At 35.0% G+C, this 18,743-nt stretch overlaps 1 protein-coding gene across 1 annotated transcript in view; it reads right to left on the reverse strand.

Moving 5' to 3' along the window:
* The window catches only part of LOC131572680 (solute carrier family 41 member 2), a 44,046-nt gene that overhangs the window by 12,415 nt on the left and 12,888 nt on the right, over nt 1-18,743 (reverse strand). Inside the window, exons 4-8 of the mRNA XM_058825941.1 lie at nt 17,912-17,983; nt 16,973-17,117; nt 14,982-15,128; nt 10,380-10,527; nt 9,882-9,961 (exon numbers count right to left, since the gene is read on the reverse strand). Of these exons, the coding sequence (XP_058681924.1) occupies nt 9,882-9,961; nt 10,380-10,527; nt 14,982-15,128; nt 16,973-17,117; nt 17,912-17,983 (592 nt within the window). The remainder of the gene's footprint in view (nt 1-9,881; nt 9,962-10,379; nt 10,528-14,981; nt 15,129-16,972; nt 17,118-17,911; nt 17,984-18,743) is intronic.

Below are 18,743 nucleotides of genomic sequence, written 5' to 3' on the forward strand. Positions count from 1 at the left end.
TTACATACGAAAGTCAAAATGAGAAATATCTTTAGGATCTATATTAGTTATAGACAGGCTGCAAATCATTAAAATAAGTCCAAAAAATGTGGGCTACAGTTTAATGTATCACTGAGTATTTGGAGATAAGTTTTGAATTGTGGTAAGTGCAAAAAATCCAAAACCTTCCAAAAGGTTCAATCCTATGCTTTCTCATAGGTGAAACTCCCTTTTATCACTGCCTCTTCTTTGGAAATCCCTCTTGGGTCACCAGAAGTATGACACAGTTGTGCCACTGCTGGATTACCTCCCTAGGACAGTATTCCTGGCCAGGGTAAGTAATGAAAGCAGAAGCACTCAGTATCACAAACACAAATTCAGATTTCACACACAGAACCACAGGGCCAGAAAAGGCTTCAGGAGTTAATATATTCATTCCCCTCTGACATAAAGCATGAGTAATAATATAGTCTTCTGCCACTCAGAATTCAGGCTGAAAGAATGAGCATCTGAATAGCTGTCTTGTTAAAAGAATGGTAGTGACAGAGATTCTATTCTATTTTCTTTCTGAAAAGAGGCAACGTACTAGTTGTACCGGCAGAGCATTCATCTCAATACAAGAAAGAAATTTCTTATAGTGAGAACAATCATTCACTGGAACAACCACCCCAGGGATGTGGTGCAGTCCACTCCACTGGAGGTTTTTGAGATGTGACCAGACCAGGTGCTAGAAAATCTCATCCAAGATCCCCTTCTCACACAAGGTTGAGCCAGATGACATTTCAAGGTTCCTTCTACCCTGAGCTGTTTCCCATTCTATGAATTTTTACTTCAGTGAACAGAAAACTAAAACAATTTGTAATATCCACATTGCAGAATGCAGTCACATGAAACTCTCCTATTATTATGCTCGAGCTGTCTACTTGCACATCAAGCACATGCTTTTTCTTTCCTCCACTTCAGATGCTTTACATAGCAATGGGCTGGTCTGAGAAGCAGAAGTAATGCAGATCCTGTCCCCACTTCAGAAGGAGAAAGGACTTGCTTATTGTAGTTGAATTAATTTATGTGACACTTAGGGCTTTGTCTGGTTCCAGAACAAGTATCTGTGGTGATCAGAAAACACTGTTTGCCAAATTACTTTGGTGACTACAATGGAGTGGTTAGCACAGAGGTCTAATACTGAGATCTGAAAAATGTCCTGCCTCACTGCTGCTTGAAGACAGTAAATGGCTGAAGCTAACAAGGAAGTAGGTCTTTTAAGGAAAAACTTCAAATACAAATCAGGGAATGCATGTTCCCAGTCAGGAGCTACAGGATAAAAGATGAACTACCAAAAGGTTGATTTAGAATTTGCAAAGAAAATTAAAATAGCAGTAGCTCTTTTTTTTCAGATGAACTACAGAAAAAGTAGCAATGATGGAGATTTATCTATGAAAGGTTTTAAAAGATTAAAACCAATCTAAATAGGACTCAAAGTCTGTCCTTCAGCTGAGAACAAATTAGAGATTTCTGACTAAGGAGAATAAGGTACAGAAAGAGAGGCATGAGTAAAATTAAGGATTGATGCACTACATTTGGATGGGGATCAAGTAATTTCTGTGACTGAATTATGAAAAAGTTGTTATGTAAAACTGCTTCTTAGTAGAGCTACATAGCTGGGGATAGTGCCATATGACTGGAAAATATGAAACAGTTTCTGCTAAAAAAGAGGACATAAAGGCAATCTGGATAATTACCATCAGGCTAACAACTGCAATAACTGATTTATTCACAACAATATTAAGAGAAAAAAATAGTAAAATATTCCTCCACTATCTGCTTCTCTTATAGCACTAAAGAAAGAAATAAAGGGCAGAAGTACATACGGCTGGTTTGAGTTTTGTTGCAAGGCAACTACAAACCACTTTGGCAGAACTCTCTAGATTTTAAGTATTTTCTAGAATGTATGTAATTTCCTCTTGTGACTAGTAATTGTTTGCTTCAACAAATTCAGGTACTCAGAAATAGAAATACAGGTGATCTGGACTTTTTTCCCTAGTTAATAATAAGGGAAACCAAATGAGATAAATTAATTAAGGAAAATGGAAATAAATTCACTTGAAATGGTGATTACAAAAATGTGTCTGGACAACAGACATTGACAAGTCTATGAAGGGAGGTGTAAGATTGGTTGTAAATCCTTTGATGGATAGCTATTAATGACAAATCTTTTCACTTTTATAACCATCATTTAGAGAAAGTATTCCCCAAGCCCTATTGCTCATGGATAGCAAGAAATTACTCACAAGTTTCAAAAGAGATTCTAAAACAAGCTGGCCAGCCATGGAATACTGGTAAAGGAGGGGATGGCTGCTCTGCAAAAGCTGACAAGCTAACCAGAACAGCCAGTGTGGAGTGTGATCTCAAGAGGTGTAACTAATTACAGCTGAGTTGAACAATCTGTTTTAGCTAAATGGAAATAAAGTATTTGTATATTCAGCAAAATTATTTTAAATTTTATTTGTCTGAGTCTCAATAACCTAATATTAATGGTATCATTCAACTCACAGAAGATATCCAGATATAATAAAGTGTAAATGCTTCTAGAATCCATACATCCTGCTCAGTCTCAGCCAGCCAACAATGCATGGTGGTGACTGCAGCAGCAACACTGTATTTGAGTTCTGTCCTTTCACCTGTCAATTCTTTCTTCTAATTCTTTTTGAACCTTTGGGCCAATTTCAACCATGTCTGGCACAAGGACAGATATGCTATACTTCTAGGCATGGTTAAACAATCTGCCAAAAACAAAACAGTGACTAGATAAATAAAGGAAAAGATCCAAACCCATGTCCTCAGTGAGACAAGGACAGTAATAATATGAGTTATATAGTTCATGGCATAAGCATAAGCAGGCCAGCTGGCCAGTCAGCACTCAGCTTGGAGCGAGGCATGATGCCTCTTGCTCAGCCAACAGCTCAGTGAGACAGAAGAGGAATGGCAATGTTGGGAAAATGGAAAGCAGAGGGAAAATGGAGAGAATGTTGTGAGCAGTGGGTATAGCAGGAACACGAGGCAGTAGGGAGCACTGCAGGTTGAAAAGACTGTCTAAAACCTCAGGATCCAAATGAGAGCAGAATCAGGTTTCACTGTTCTGCTGGTCACAGAATGACTTGTATAAGGCTGAATGAATCACTTTGATATGTACAGAGATACTCAGTTTGTTTGGTAACAGCAGCTATTGTGCATGTGCAGTTACCATCTCAGCTAAACCAGATTAATCAGATCCCTGCAAGTAACAGAGAAAAGATAAAACTGCGAAGGTTGGCAAGATGTCGATACACAAAACTGATAACTTCTCAGCATCTTCTAAACGTATAAAATGATCACATGCTCAGTAGCTGCTCATATTATTAAAAGCTCTGTAAATGTATATGAGGACTGTTTACATGAACATTTGATTAATACAGAAATTCTTCTCCTATTGCACTGTTGCAGCCATCATAACAAATATTAAATTTGCAAAGACTTCTTTCATTTTCTTTCATTTTTCCAAGAACTACAACATAGGGGAAAACAATATATTTTGAAGTAAAATGCAGCAATTATTACTTCATTCCTCTCAGAACAGCAAATGTGTTTAACTTCAACATGAGGGTGCTGCTTTGTCAATAAGCAGAAGAGATGCTGTCTGCTGAAGTGTGAAGGATGTCACACTGACTTACAGCTTTAAAAGAAAATGCAAAACCTCATCATTTTATTAAAGGCAGTTAAGGGCTAAGCAAGAACATTTCTTGTAAAAGTTGTTATCACAGGTCTTTTGTCTAACAAGCACAGGGAACCATAGTGAAAGTAGAGCCAGAACCATGCCATGTATTTGCAAACAGGCCCATGGGCATTATTCCATTAATCATCATCTAGCAAAATTTTTCTAATAATAGAACTAACCATGCTATTCAGAAAACCACATTAAAGCACTTTACATCAATGAGTCTTAATACTTCAAAGCAAATCTGTGTCTCATAACTCAGTGCAGGTAAAAACACAGGGAAGTTAAGGGAAGCTGGATCTTGCTGACAGAGATCAGTCTGAGATCATCCACTGCTCTGGGTAATGCACTGGGCTGGTTTTTCCTGTACTTTTTGATAAATAGAGTAAGGTTTTTGAGGGAGCACCAGGAGGAGCAGCTGATAAACCAGGGGTTGTGCTGCCATTCAGAGGGAACTGAATAGGCTGGAGAGCTGAGTCAAGAAAAATCTCCTGATATTCAACGAAAGGAAGTGCAAAGTCCTCCATCTGAGAAGGAACAACCCTATGCACCATGTTATTACTAATCAGCAAAACATCTTGGTTTAAGTACTTGTTTAGTGCAAGGGGAGAACTGTACAATAGGCAACATAAAATTTTCAAATCAGTATTCAACTACTTTATTTATGAAGTCCTTTCCATTCCTATAGGTCCCAATCTCATTCTTCTTTTTTTTTTTTTGTTTTTGTTTATTTCCTTGAATATATATAATTGAATTTTTTTTCCTGTAGAAAATTGCCTCCAATTAAAGTACTGAGAACCCTACAGATAAAGTGAATATACTCAGCTTTAATGACCACTGCTATGACTGCTCATGAAAATGTAAATAGTTTCACGATGAGGCACACAGAAGATTGTGTAAGAACAGGCAAAGCAAACCTGAGATTAAAGATTTTTAGAAACCCAGTTCCATGGAGAGGGATTAATCAGTCACAGAATACTGTGTTGTTCCCAAGCACCTATAATACAGTTTGTGCAATGGGCCTAAAATCAATTAATATCTACATAAGGGGAGAATTAGGCCAACATAATTCCCACATTGATCTTGTAAATCTATCAAGAGAGGGAAGGCTGGAAGATTCTCACTTTTGCACATTCCTGAGCACAATCCATAGTTCAAAATAGTCAGTTTTGACAAACAGGCTTTTTTGAGGTTCAACATCTGCATCATAAAAATGAAATTAAAAGCAATAAAAATAATCTCAGTTACAATGGTGACCAAAAACTCTAAATTTTTGAATAATCATCTTATCTTTCAGAAAATACAAGATGAATTTTTGCCCTGACCTCCCTACCATTAACTTTTAAAAATCCTGTTTTATGCAAGTGAAATACCTAAATAGCTACCTATTTATGTGGGGTTTTTTTCATTCATCTTCCATTTTATTTTGTAGCATTTCTTTTAATACTTACAAATGTTTGGGGGAAAAGAGATGGAAAATATTAGCCTTCCCTAGATGGATGTTTTTTAAGAGAAACCTTTATTATATATGCAACTATTACATTCCATGTTTGAATTGACTCATAATTTCTTTCCTATGACTAATAAAAATTGTTCCTTGACTGTCAAAAAATGAAAATGCTCTGGATACAATTGTGTTGTGAAAACGACACAATGATTACTGAAATCTTCTAAAAAATTTACAAGTAAGACTTGAAAGAAAGATCACACACTATAAAGGAATATATGCAGGTTTACATGTACAAGTTAGCAACTAAGAGGTAGTAAATCCACCACCCAATAATGCATCAGAAGTAAATAACAAAAATCAAAACCCTCCTCCTTATTCATGCCAAAATAAAGATTGAATTATAAAGTTTTCATACAGTAGAGGTGCCTCCTGAGTCTAACACATTCTTTCCAATTCAGGATGCAGAAAAATTAATTTGCTACCCAGCCAAATTGCTCTATTACCATCCAGGTACACTAATGTTTTCCCTTGTGATTTACAGAGGCAGATTTCAGATGCTCAGCCCTCTGAGATGGGTTATATTCTAATCAAAGCACCACTCAGAGAAAAATCACCACTGTGAGAAAAATCAAAGTACAACTATGCTAAAAGAAATTAAAATATTTAACTATTAAAAGATGTATTTTATTTTTTTGAAAATGAATGGTTTCTTTGGCTTTTTTTTCCCCATATTCTCCAAAACAATTTACAATAAAAGCTCTCTGAAAAATCTGAATGTCTGTCATTCAATTTACCCTACAAACAGGAAAAAAAGGGGATGTTTTGCAGAATGTAATGCCTAAGCTTAATTTTCATCTCCCAAACAACTGGAATTGTCTTAACATTCATTAAGTTTTCTATTAGATTTTCCTCACATGTGTTTTTCATATTCCTCAATACCTATGTATTCCCTCCAGATAGCAAATACTTTTAAAGTATGGACAGCCAAGGAGTAAGAAATATTAGAACAGGCTTGTGTTACCTTTAAAGAGTACTGCTTCAAACCACCTGCAAAGGAGTTTTCTGATATGAAGTATTTAAAAATTTCAGGTGTTTTCAGAATTAATTTGCAGAACTTTCATTCTTCAAGGTGCATAAAAAATGGAATAAAGTCTACTGACATGCTGGTTATTACCAGTAACTTGAGAAATGCAAATACTTAGAAGATATCTCACAATGTTTTGTATAAGCACACAACGAAAATGGAGAGGAAAGTGGCTCTATCTGGTAACTGCACCTTAGCTCATTTCTGTTGCATATTCAGAAGCATATAATTGTTTAAGATGTTATCTTTTTTTCTGCACAAAAGGAACTTGGTTACTTGCAAATTGGAAATCCTGAGCCAAATTCAACATGCTGTGATGCTGTAAGAGGATTTGCAAATTTAACCATCTCATTCATGAGAAAACACAACTCGAGTATCTAGATTGAAGCACAGCCACACTTGGGCTTAGTTATTTTATTCAGAACTTCAGTACATCAAAGAGACATCTAAATCTCAAGTAGTCTGGCAGTTGCCTGAAACAATAAAATCATTTATTTATTTTCAAAAAGCAGAGATGCAGTTTAACCCAGCCCACCCATAGAATTAAAAATAACTATTCATCTCAAGAAATGTGTTTAACAGTGGGAAAATGGAAAAAACAGTTGTGAAATATGTCTGGCCACCAGCTGTAAAGCTAACTATAAATGCCTTTCTGATTAAAAACTGTTTTAATATTTTGGGCAAATATTTGTAGTTATTGTTAATAGGGGTGGGAAACTTTGAGGTTGCTCAAATTCCAGACCAGTATTTTTTAAACTTAAATATTTATGGCTCCACAGTGTAAGATATGATTAAAATCACTTGTCTCACATCTAAGAATAAGCAAACTATCTAGACAGGACTTGGATGAAACCTACTTAATGGTGCACAGGAACCCTAACACCTGACCATTTTGCAGTCAATACTGTTCAGGTACTCAAGACACAGCAAATGGCCCTGAAAAAACAGTGACAGCTTGAAATTCTGGACAAATTTACAATGTCCTCAAATTTTGGCTGGACAAATTCCTAATAGAAAAGAATATTTCTTTCAGATTTCCCTGGGGTTTTTTTTTCCCCAGGTTTTCTGTGCCATAGGAGCTACAAATTTTAAGATAAAGGAACCAGAAAAAGAAAACCCTCAGTTTCTTTTGCTATTTGGCTTACAATGAGAATTCCAAGGCCAAGAAAGGTAAACTTTCTGCAACAGTAATATTTAAAAAGCCATCTGTTAAGTGACCTAACACACCTTTCATGTCAGTAAATGAGTGTCAACAGATGTGCTTTTTTAACTGAACAACTTCCTTACCCCCAGTTTACTACACTGTACTGACCAGCAATATCAAAAGGTGTCAGTAGAATTATGAAACCCAGGAGAGACTAATCTAACAGCAACCCAAAAAATTACCTGCCTACAGTTTCCTTTTCCAGGAGGTGTACCATAAAACCCTGCATCCTCTACACAGAACATATTTTCTCTATATTTTCCAGTAGAAATGCCTCTACCTTTAGAATTCTGAGTCAAGCATGCTTCTTGCTATCCCAGACTCCTGGAAAGAGTCATTTCCCTCCCTGCCTGCTACAGCAGCCTCAGCTTTCCCTCTCATACACCTGCCTAACCCTTCAAAGACCTTTTGACCTGTCAGCTAAACCTCCAGGGCTCTATAGATTTTGGCTAGTTCTTTTTACTATAAAGACAGTTCAAAAGAATGTATGGGCATTGCCTTAATACTGGTTTGGGTACACCTGCCTAATAAGAAAAAAAACAACAATCCTTTTCTCCTAGGAAGCAAATCCAGGGGGCTAACCAAAAAAAGGACTACTATAAGAAAAATTACAGGTGTAAAGCAGAAAAAAACTGAAGATCAACATGTCTGCCTTGCCTTTTAGGTATCTACAAATCAAAATGGAAACACACAAAAGTTAGATGCAAGTATTTGTAATTTTGAATTCATAAAAAGGCAAGGAAACAATGTCAGTGGTGTAAAAATTAATTTACAGTTAGCAAGGAACTCGAGCTGCAACGCAGAAATGTTTCACATTAAAAGTAAGAAGAAAGGAAATAGAGGGCCTTAATGAGAAACAAGAGCAAGCAACGTGCTCTGCTGAAGATTGAAATACTCTGTTCCTTTTGTCTACTGCCTTCATAAAAATGGTGATTCCTGAACACAAGTAGATAAGTACTAGGGCCTGGGGGTTAAGTTAAATTTACTGCATCTAGAGAGCTACAGGAAGAATCCATGAAGTATTAGTGATCATTTTTGCAAACTGATTAACTTGGAGGTTAGAGAGTTCCTGAGGGCTGTAGTGGAGAAAACAGAAAATATATCTTTAAAGTGGGTCAAAAAGGATGACACAGAGAATCTGTATATCAGTGAAATTCATATTCTTACAGAAGAATTAGAGCAAATTACTAAAAAGACAATTTATAAGCCTCCAGAAGACGTGAAAGCTTTAAAACATGCTAACATGAATTTGCCAGGAACATGCTTCTGTCAAAGCCTCTCACTGAACAGTTTGTGTAATATTTGCAGCGATAGATCTACTAACTCTCAACCACAGTAAAGCTTATAAAATGTTTGGGTGCTATCCAGTGTTACATTTCCATTAACAATGTCTGGAAAATTAATTATATCAAGGCAATGTGGTTCAAAATGAAAACCCAGTGACCATATTAACATCTTATTATCAAGGTGGAAAAGAAGTGGCCATAATTAATTTAATTTATAGCTTAGAAAACAGAATAGAACATAGTCACATGAAATTTTCAAGAGCCAACTTAAGTTAAAACAGAATCTTCTTGGTAACTAGAGAAATGGTTTTAATAAGAATACATGAAAGTGCAAATTAATGTAAGAAATCAAATTGAAAAACACAGAAAGGAGAAAGAACAGTTAGGCAGCAATACAGTGGGAACAGATCTGGTGATTATAGTTGTTGCAAACTAAATAGGTATCAACCCTGTGGTACTGTATGAGGAAAAAAAAGCATTTTTAAACTGCACCAATCTAATTAGATATTACCTAGTCTTCCCAAATTTGCCTTGTTCTTATCATTAGAAGATAGAACACTTAACTTAAGGACCCAATTTTTACAAATTCATTCTTACCAATCTGAAAAGTGCATACCATTCATCAGAAACAACACACATTTTTCTTGAGAAGTTTATTTACTTGCCTGTAGTGTGCTTCTTAGTTCTTATAAGAACACACATTACAGGATTATTATATTATAAGAATACACATTACTGGATGATAGTAAATTATTGCTTGAAAATTTGTCCTTGGATATTCAGAAAAAAAAACCCTTTGAGACAAAATTTAACTACCTTTTCCCAGCCATAACTGCTTCAATATAATATTTGCTAATTTAATATTTGAATATACTCCTTCAATATTTGCACTCTCAGTTTCTTAATACATACTTGAGGTTTCTACTTCTCACATTCTCTACCCTGTTTTAGAGGCTGTAGTGAAAACAGGAAGCACTTCTCAGGTGTTCAAATAAACAGGTGTTGACATCAAAATCAAAAATTGAAATTAATATTCCAGATATTAATTAGCACAAGAGAAATTTACTTTCTCAAAACAAGGTATATAAATTGATACATAGTAGCGATTAATCCTGTCAGTGTCTTACCATTAATTACTGGGGTATAAACAACAATTCCAACCAAGTTAGGATCAGATACAGTTGTGTCCAGAATAAGGCCACCAATACTGAAAACAAAGTACAATATTTAGAATAAGGCAAGCAAGACCATTAAACAGTATTTTAAAAATTTTATAGCAATCTGACTTAGATCATCTCCAAACCAGGATTTTGATCTCATCTTTCCCCTGAGCCATTACCTCATTCTGAGCTATAGACTAACATCACTATACCTATTCACTACAGCTATTCTTAAAATTGTCTTCTTGTATAAGAAAGACCACAGAGTATTAGCCAATTCCTCTAGTTTTAAGATTCATAACTTTCATTGGATTAAATAATCTCTCAGATCAGTGCCATTCAAAACTCAAAAGCCTAAATTCTAGAAGCTCCTTAATTGTGTCTCTTAATTACAATCAAGTAAGATACACAGAGATGCAGGATGGCTATCAAGATGCTTCCATACAGTGAGATAAACAGACCTACCTGCTTATAATCATGGCAGTTATAACAGGCTCCCATCCTGAATGGAGGACAGTTCTCGTAGCTGGGTGTTTGGCAGCTATGACAATCCCCATCGGAGTCAGAGCCAAAAAAAAGGCACCAACCAAAGGAGATACATAGTAATATGTCTCTAAAATAATAATGAAGAAAAAAACCAAACTTTTACTCTCAAGATATTCCTAAATGTTTCTTTCTTAATTCAGATTTCTAAAATAAATTATGATCTATGCCATACAACTGAGGAATTTTAATAATCTACGTTACTATTACATGTACAACTTGTACAAGTACTTATACAAGTTTCAACTACTGCACTAAACAATATGGTTAATATCTGCCATCTGTGATCATCGTCTCTCACCTTCTCAAGGACAGAACCATCAGTACAAAGAAGGAATTTTGAAGAGGATTTTTGTATGATGTTTTATGATAAAAAATATGGTAAGGATGTAGAATAAATGACATTATTTTGTAACTGAAGAAAAAATTTTTAAAAGAAACTGAATATAATAAAAATGCATTTTGTTTATATCCAAATTCTTAGCATATGTACACTCCCTTCTTCCCAAAGCAGGTATTATGGTAATCTTTCCAGATATAGCATATCTAATAAGATTCAAGCACAAAACGCAAAATTGAGACATTTATATCAGTAGCTCAGTTGTTTCACAGCCAGTCTGAGTCTAAAAATTAACAGGCAATTCTGCTGCTTGCACCTGCCCATGAGAATTCCATCCTATTTCACAGGAATACAAATGCAAACACCGGTGAGTACCATCATAAAACTGAGACTGTAAAGTGAACAGCTGCTTCCACAGAAAGGACACTATTTTTTGCAATCACTTGGTTTTGTAATCACATCCTCACAGAAGCTACTCCAGTGATCCAAGGCTTCCTAATTCAACAATGAGGTAAATAATGGAAAATCTATCCTAAGGGCTAATATATAAGTATAAATTGTGCAAATATTCCACTTTTAAATATTTGTCTTATGAGAAGCATGGTCATGTACCTAATGTTAAAACACATTTTGTCAAAACCTTCAAAATTTAGTCTTACAACAAAATATATTTTAAATTAACAGTTTGAAATAGTTAATATAGATCACACAAACACTAACAAAGAGGAGTAGTTGGTATATAAAAATTATTCTCACCCATACATTATGGCTTATTATAATGGCTGCAAATCCAAGCAGTTACTACTTTGATGTTACCTTAGTGGATCTCCTGAAATAATTGCTGTAGAAATTTTAGAAGTTACTACCCTTCTGCATTGAGTAACAACCTCTGCAGCAGAGCCAGCAGAAAACATAGTAAGCTATGTTTCCCTGAGCAAACTAAAAGTAGAAAGCTATTAGAATGAGAACAAGACAAAGCCCAAAAGAGAAGTAATTTTTTCCTGTCCTTATCTAATTATTCTATAGTGTATTATCTCCCTCTTCCTTTGAGTGGTCTTTTTTTCCTTCTTTCACCTCTTTCCATGACCTAAGATGTGGACCAGTGAGAATTCTCAACTCCAGCTGAGAATACTCAGCTCTTGGGAACAGTGAGGGACTTTAATTTTACTTTTTTAAAAGAAGTTCTATTGGTAGAACTTCCTACTACAAAAATCTAAAAATATAAACCTTGAGATGCATCTTTAAATGAAAGATAGACATCTTCCTCTTCATATTTAATTCACAGAAGAAAACAATGCATTTTACAATAGCTGAAGAATGGGAGGAGAAAATTAACTCAATTTTAGGGTTCATTTCACTCCTTTTTTGTTAGATTTATTAGCAGGCAGCTTACATGGGAAAAGGCATCTTGCTCAAATAATGCAGTCCCTAGTAGAAATCAGAGGTAAACTGCAAATATACTGCTTCAAAACAACTGGTAATAACCCAAAAACAATAAAGTGAATCACACAATTTGTCTTCTCAACCTGGATCAAACATATACAGGAGCTAAATGCATATTGTGTGAGAAAAATTGGAAGTTTCAAAGAAGTTTTCAAATTATTACTGACAATAGGCAACACAGACCTCCACATTTAATTTACTGAGTGTATTCCAGAGCGCTTCTTGTGGTCTGTTGGAGGAAATGTGCCAGGTCCCAGTGATGGTCCTGGGGAGCCCTCTAGTGCTTTCCCTCAGCTATTTAACAAGGATTCACAGACAGCTCTTCGGGAGTTGAGAATTGTTAACATTTTACTATTTAAATCCCCGTGTTTGATAACTTTGTCACTGTTTTTAAAGCACTCAGAACAACCTTTAAGAAATTATATATCTGATAGTGGCCAAATAAGGTGTTTCATTTGGCCCTGGCCTAGGTAAAAATGCTACAGCCCTTTCCCCTGTCTCTTCAGGGTATGTCATAAAGTATTGTATCAAACCAAAGGCTGTACACCTCTGTTACACACAAACATAAAGCTTGTATGCAAATAATTTCCATCCTTCCAGTCTTGTTGTCTGAAAACAACTCATCCCATGCAGAGAGCACCCAGAAACTTACTTTATTTCAGACCATTTCATTAGGCTAATAAATCACATGGGAAAATAGTTAATTCTGAACACAGTTCAAAAGTGAATCCAGTTTCATTACTACCTATAAACTTCATGGGTTTTTTTATCATTCCCCTTGGGCTTCTTATTCTAGCAGTGAGAAAGCACAGAAACAACAGAAAGGAGAAAGAACATAAAAATATCTGTGCTGGATGAGGCACAATTCTCATCCAGTCCAGTATCCTTTTTCAGATTATTGCCAACAGTTCAGGCTTATGGAGAGAAGAAAAGAAAAATGACAGGTTTAGAATTATGCTTCTTTAAGGTGCATAAAGCATAAAGAAGCTGTCAGCTTCTGCTGAGGTTTGCATCAGGGATTTCATCTCTCAAGTCTCTCTCTGCATCTGTCTGGTCAATACTCCTCAAAGGGTTCCTCTCTGGTTTACCCAAAGTTTTCTAAAATCACTCTAGTCCTCTTAATACATCACAGTTGTAAGTCTCACATCCTACTACTGTATTGTTTAAATAAAAATTCTTTAACTTTTTTTTAACCTGTTGCCTAATTGTCCTCTGAATGCCTCTTCCCTTCCATTCCCAACTTGATATACCTCTCCTGAGCTGAAAGTGCTCCATACTTTTATTCCTATTTCATAGTTCAAATATGTGCATCTTGGAAACCACCTATTTCCTAGGGTTTCGTGGCATTTTCTTTCTTTAGAAAGACTCTCTTGTTTCCAGAAAGAAAGAAAGACAAAGACATTGAAAAAAAAAAAAAATACAAAGAGCAGAAGGAGGCATTTTAGCGGTAACTAGATAATTACATACTTCACCAAAAGAGAAGTATTTCCAGAAGACAGAAAACTGAGAGTCAGTCTTGCAAGCACACTGATTCTTACCCCTACACTTGTGGGATCTGCTTTCCAAATGCATTGGCAGAGGAAAATGTCAGTGGTCATGACAGCTATAAAAGCAGCAAAGGATCAGTTCAAACTGTACCCACTTCTTTTTTTCATTCCTCTGAGATAAATTAGAACACTTGTATCTAGAAATGTAAATTTCTGGAAATGTGTGAAAGGAAATAAAAAGTCCAGGTTTCTTTACCCATCCTTTTTTGGAAGGGTAGAGTGTTTTTTGTTTAGATTGACAGATTAAAAGGAATTGCATGTTTTAAGAGTTTTTCTCATCAGAAGAAAGAAGAGGTGCTAAATAAGATCTTCATCAATTTTCACTGTAAATTTTAAAACTTCCTTAAAAAAAGTGTTTAAAAAAGTATTTGAGAAATACTTTAAGGTATTAGATTTATCTAATCTTGAGGTATTAGAATACAATATGAAAGACTGAACTATGGTTACAAAATAAACAATGCTATTTAAGTTTTAACAAAAATACAGAAAATATTAAAAAATACTTCTTTTGCACACTGATACATTTAAGTTGACATTATGACAACACTTTCTAAACATGAAAAACCAAATACTGAAAAAACAACTGCAAGTCACACTATGGTAGCTTGAGTCTTATTAGATATTTTTTCTGGCTGATGTTGTAATACTTCCATATAAAAGGGTTTGGACAATGAGCTGTAAAGACTGTATGTGATGATATCAGCATCTCTGGTAAGTTATGGACAACACAGTATTTTTTCTGTGGTATATTATACTATAATTGTCTACAATTATGTCTTTTAAAATACAATAAACATTTAATAGTTTCTATGGAATGAGTTAGTTGCAGCAATGATTTCATTTTGAATAAGGCTCTTAACATTCTTTTCTCACTGTGAGAAAATATTTTCACATTATTTGTTTCTTCATTATTAAGGCTTATATTTCACATGTAGGTTGACTGTGATATTGTCAAAGTCTTTCAGATAGTCCTAGATTGTGCCAAAGTTCAGGTTAGTGTCTTCTATGATTTAATTAAAAAAAAGGGAAAAAACATCATGGCACTCTAAGATTTAGCATTTAATGGTATAAATGTTGACAAAACAGTAAATCAGACTAAAAGGTTTGCTTAACCTCTCCCTCCCAGCCTTCTGGCCACCCTCTTAATCCCAAAAAAGGTTCCTGGGAGTCATACACATTTCAAAGCACACTTACCAAGGCAAGTGTACAGACCCTGACTTATCCATGCTAGTATGGCAAGGGTGATGAGATCTCCAAAACTTGCTGCTATGGGAGTGGCAACGTTGTCAGGATTAATACCAGTCTTCTTAGATCCAACAATAACTCCAACCATTATCACTCCTAAATTCAACAAAGAAGACAGTAAAGCAACTGTATCCACTGTTGTAATTCCAAGTTCTGATCATTTCAAACTTAATAAATAAGAAGTCAGTGCTTTTATTCCCAGGATGATTGTTCTTCCCACCTGATTGATGACTGTGTTTTTAAGTTTTAGGCATTTTAAAAAATGGACACACACTTTAAAAAAAAAAACACAGTGAGCACATACAAAAAATAAAAAATCAAGAACCATAAACAGGTTCAACAAGAACAAACTACTTTACTTATGACTAGAATTAGCACTGTTGAAATTGTAAAGCAGCTATTTCCTGAAGAAAAATATTAGAAGTGTATTCTTTTCCAACCCTAGTAATTTCTGCTGACTTAAATTTAAATCAACCTAGGCTGAAAACAATATAAGATTAAATACTTTGACATCTGATATAGTGCAGGACTACCAAGGATTTAGCACCAAACACCAAGAAGCTACATAAAAAATTAAACCAAAGACAACATATTAAAAATATTATTTGCTACACAATTGAAAAAATAATTAGAGGTAAAATAATTTGTATTTTTGCCTATAAACATCAACACTAACTTTTGAAGAGTAATCTCCCTGCAAAATGCAAGTGGCTACTAAAAGTAAAATTTGCATTGTTACAAACAGTCTTTGGCACAACCTGAGTAACTTCTCTCTCATCATATATTATTTATAAGAACTTCAATGGTATATGCTATCCTTTATGTTATATTATGTATGGTACGCTACATTAAGAGTTCACTTTCAGAGAAACTGCCTTTGGAGTTATACACCAGGAAATTCTCTAAAGAATAAATTGGAGTGTTCCTGTAGGATCACAATATTTCAAAAGAACCTATTTCACATGTAGGAGGATAACGCTTAGAAAGTAATTTCCTATACTGGCCCATCACCAGGGCAAAACCCAAAGTTTCTCTTCATGTCCAAATTATACCTGAGCAGTGTAAAAAATGCACTCACATTCCTCAGTTCTCTTGCTGCCCTTAATTTTGTACGTGATCAAACTCAGTGACTTTCTAGTCACTAAAAAACATGTGTGCTCTTAATTCCATGCAAAACTTTAACAATTTTGTATTTTTCACATAAGTAAGCATAGCAAAGCAGTAAAACAAGGAAGTTACCCATTTTACTTGCCTTACTATCCTTAAGACTACTGACCATGTATTTTCATTAAGAACGTGTCACAAGTAGAGGTACTTTCCTTCTCCCCTTCACACCCATTAAGTACAATCTTTTATGGTTAAATGTTCCCTGACAATTAGAAAGAGAATTAAATTCATCATGCGATATTGCTCCAAACAGACGCTGTTTGTAGAGCTGGACTTGAACTTGGTCCAAACCCTTCAAATAATGGGCCAAATTGTTCACTTCAGCCACAAAGCAGAGCACAAACTAACACACAAGCAGCATGGGCAACCTGGAACTTTGAATTCAGTTAAGGTAACATCCAGGATCACTTGAGTGATATAAACAAGTTTTACCTGCTTAGTACAAAGAATATATTTTGTACATTAATGAATATAGAAGGCAGGGGGAGAAGTTCTGCATCATAGTAGGTGAAGTCTCAAAACCATACTCTTTTGTTTAGATATGCTCAAGAGGTCATGCAAATCAAAAGCTTTCCAAAGACTGTGACAGAAGAGGAATGCAATATGCCCACCTATATGGAAATTGCAAAAGGGCATCTTATCCTCAGCTGGTTTTCAGATGTATCGTACCTTACCGGATTTAAATTTTAAAGGAATAGCAACATAAGACACATTCTGCATCCACAGGAAAATAAATAACTGCACAAAGTAACATGTGCACCACCCCCCTTTACCTTGTAAAAGGGAAGCTATGAAGGCAGTTGCTACACTGCTAGAACACAAAAGGACTGAATGATCAAAGCGGTATTTGCCCTCTGGAATCCAGCCCAATATAACTGCTGCCACTGCTGCCAGAAAACCAACTACTGTTGCCTGAACCTGAAAAAGAAAGTGAATTCATAAAGTAATTGACAGACTTAGGAGGACCACAGAATCATTTTCTGTTAGCTTTTCCTCCTATCTACTCTTACATGCCAGGTATAACAGGAGCATGCTCATCTATTTTGTAGGGAGGATGACAACCTTGGATGATTAAGAAGGAAAATCTTAGGACAGCAGAAAAGGCTTTACCAGCATTTTACAGACTTCAGAATAGCAAAATCAGGCAGAGGAGCTCAGGATTTACAAGAAGCCAATGCCTAAAGAAGCTTCTAAACCACTTAAAGTACTGAAGTCATAATAAATATTTCACCAGTGTTTTAGGAATGTTACACTGTAACTTATGAATAAGAAACAGGTCTCAAGAAACAGCTTCTTTGGAGAAACATGCATTCCTTTCCTCAAATGACTCAGGTATCTAAAATATCGTTTATTATCCAAAAGCTCTATCACACACTTCCTTTAAACATTGAATCCAATGCAAATATGGTACTAGAAACATTTGAAAGGTCAAATTTAAAAGGTTTTGTCAAATCTGAAATTTTTCTCTAGTCACCCTCAGATCCTTTCTCAGGAAAAATTATGAAGGAAATACCCTTGGTACAGTCACAAATAATACTTTACCTCTCCTTCTAATAAATAAAAGCTCATGTTTTTTTAGAGAAGAGCCAGTGTAGTAGAGCTACTTTCCCATTAACACTGTTCATCTCCATACTTACCAATGTTTGTGATTTGACCTTTTCAATAATTTCACTCACTTACAAGAATCAATCCAATACACCCATTATATTTACCTGTTTTAAGGCCAAATTGCCAATTATTAGGTTCCATTTCTCAATGGGAGAATCCATTTTCCCAATATTTACCTATCAAAATTAGAAAATATATTCAGACATTTGGGGTTTAAATGGCATTATTTGAAAATACACAGGAATAATTCAGCTAATATAATAAAACACTTTGATTTAAAAAACATATCTATTTTAAAAGTCAAACAATGCTTTTGATTTGAAATCATACTTACAGTATCCTTCCAAAAGCAGCTAAAATTGATGCAGTTTTACATGGTAACTTGTTTAACATTAGCTTGCTCTGCAAGATACAACAGCCACCTTACATTCCTGGAATGTCCAATCACCACCAGTGATTAGATCACTGGAAGATCCTGGATTGGCTGGAAGACCCCTTTAGACTGAGCTTGTTTCTATGGTGCTTAAATTCTCAAAATAAAAAAATGCTAGAATCTAATACTGTTTACCATTCTAACTTTTCATTTATACAATACAGCTAGATATTTCTGATGCTATAAATGATGTAAGGCCAGTATTAAAGTAGTAGCTGAAAGATAGCAAAAAAAATTATTTTAAGAAATATAAAAGTACATATATACACTTTTATAATATATTTCCTACTTCTGCTTTTTTTTTTTGAGATAGAGGACAAGATCTGATGAACAGTACAAACCACTGCAGTATGCCTGTGTTTAAAATAACTTCCTTTTTGAGATAACAGAACATTTTTTACATGTAGAGCATAAATTTTAGTGGTTTTTACCATACAATATTAATTTATAAGATAACATACTCCTCAAAAAAAAGAAAGACTTCATGCATATATTTTTCATCT

The sequence above is a fragment of the Poecile atricapillus genome, chromosome Z, assembly GCF_030490865.1.
Source record: "Poecile atricapillus isolate bPoeAtr1 chromosome Z, bPoeAtr1.hap1, whole genome shotgun sequence".
Lineage (NCBI taxonomy): Eukaryota > Metazoa > Chordata > Aves > Passeriformes > Paridae > Poecile > Poecile atricapillus.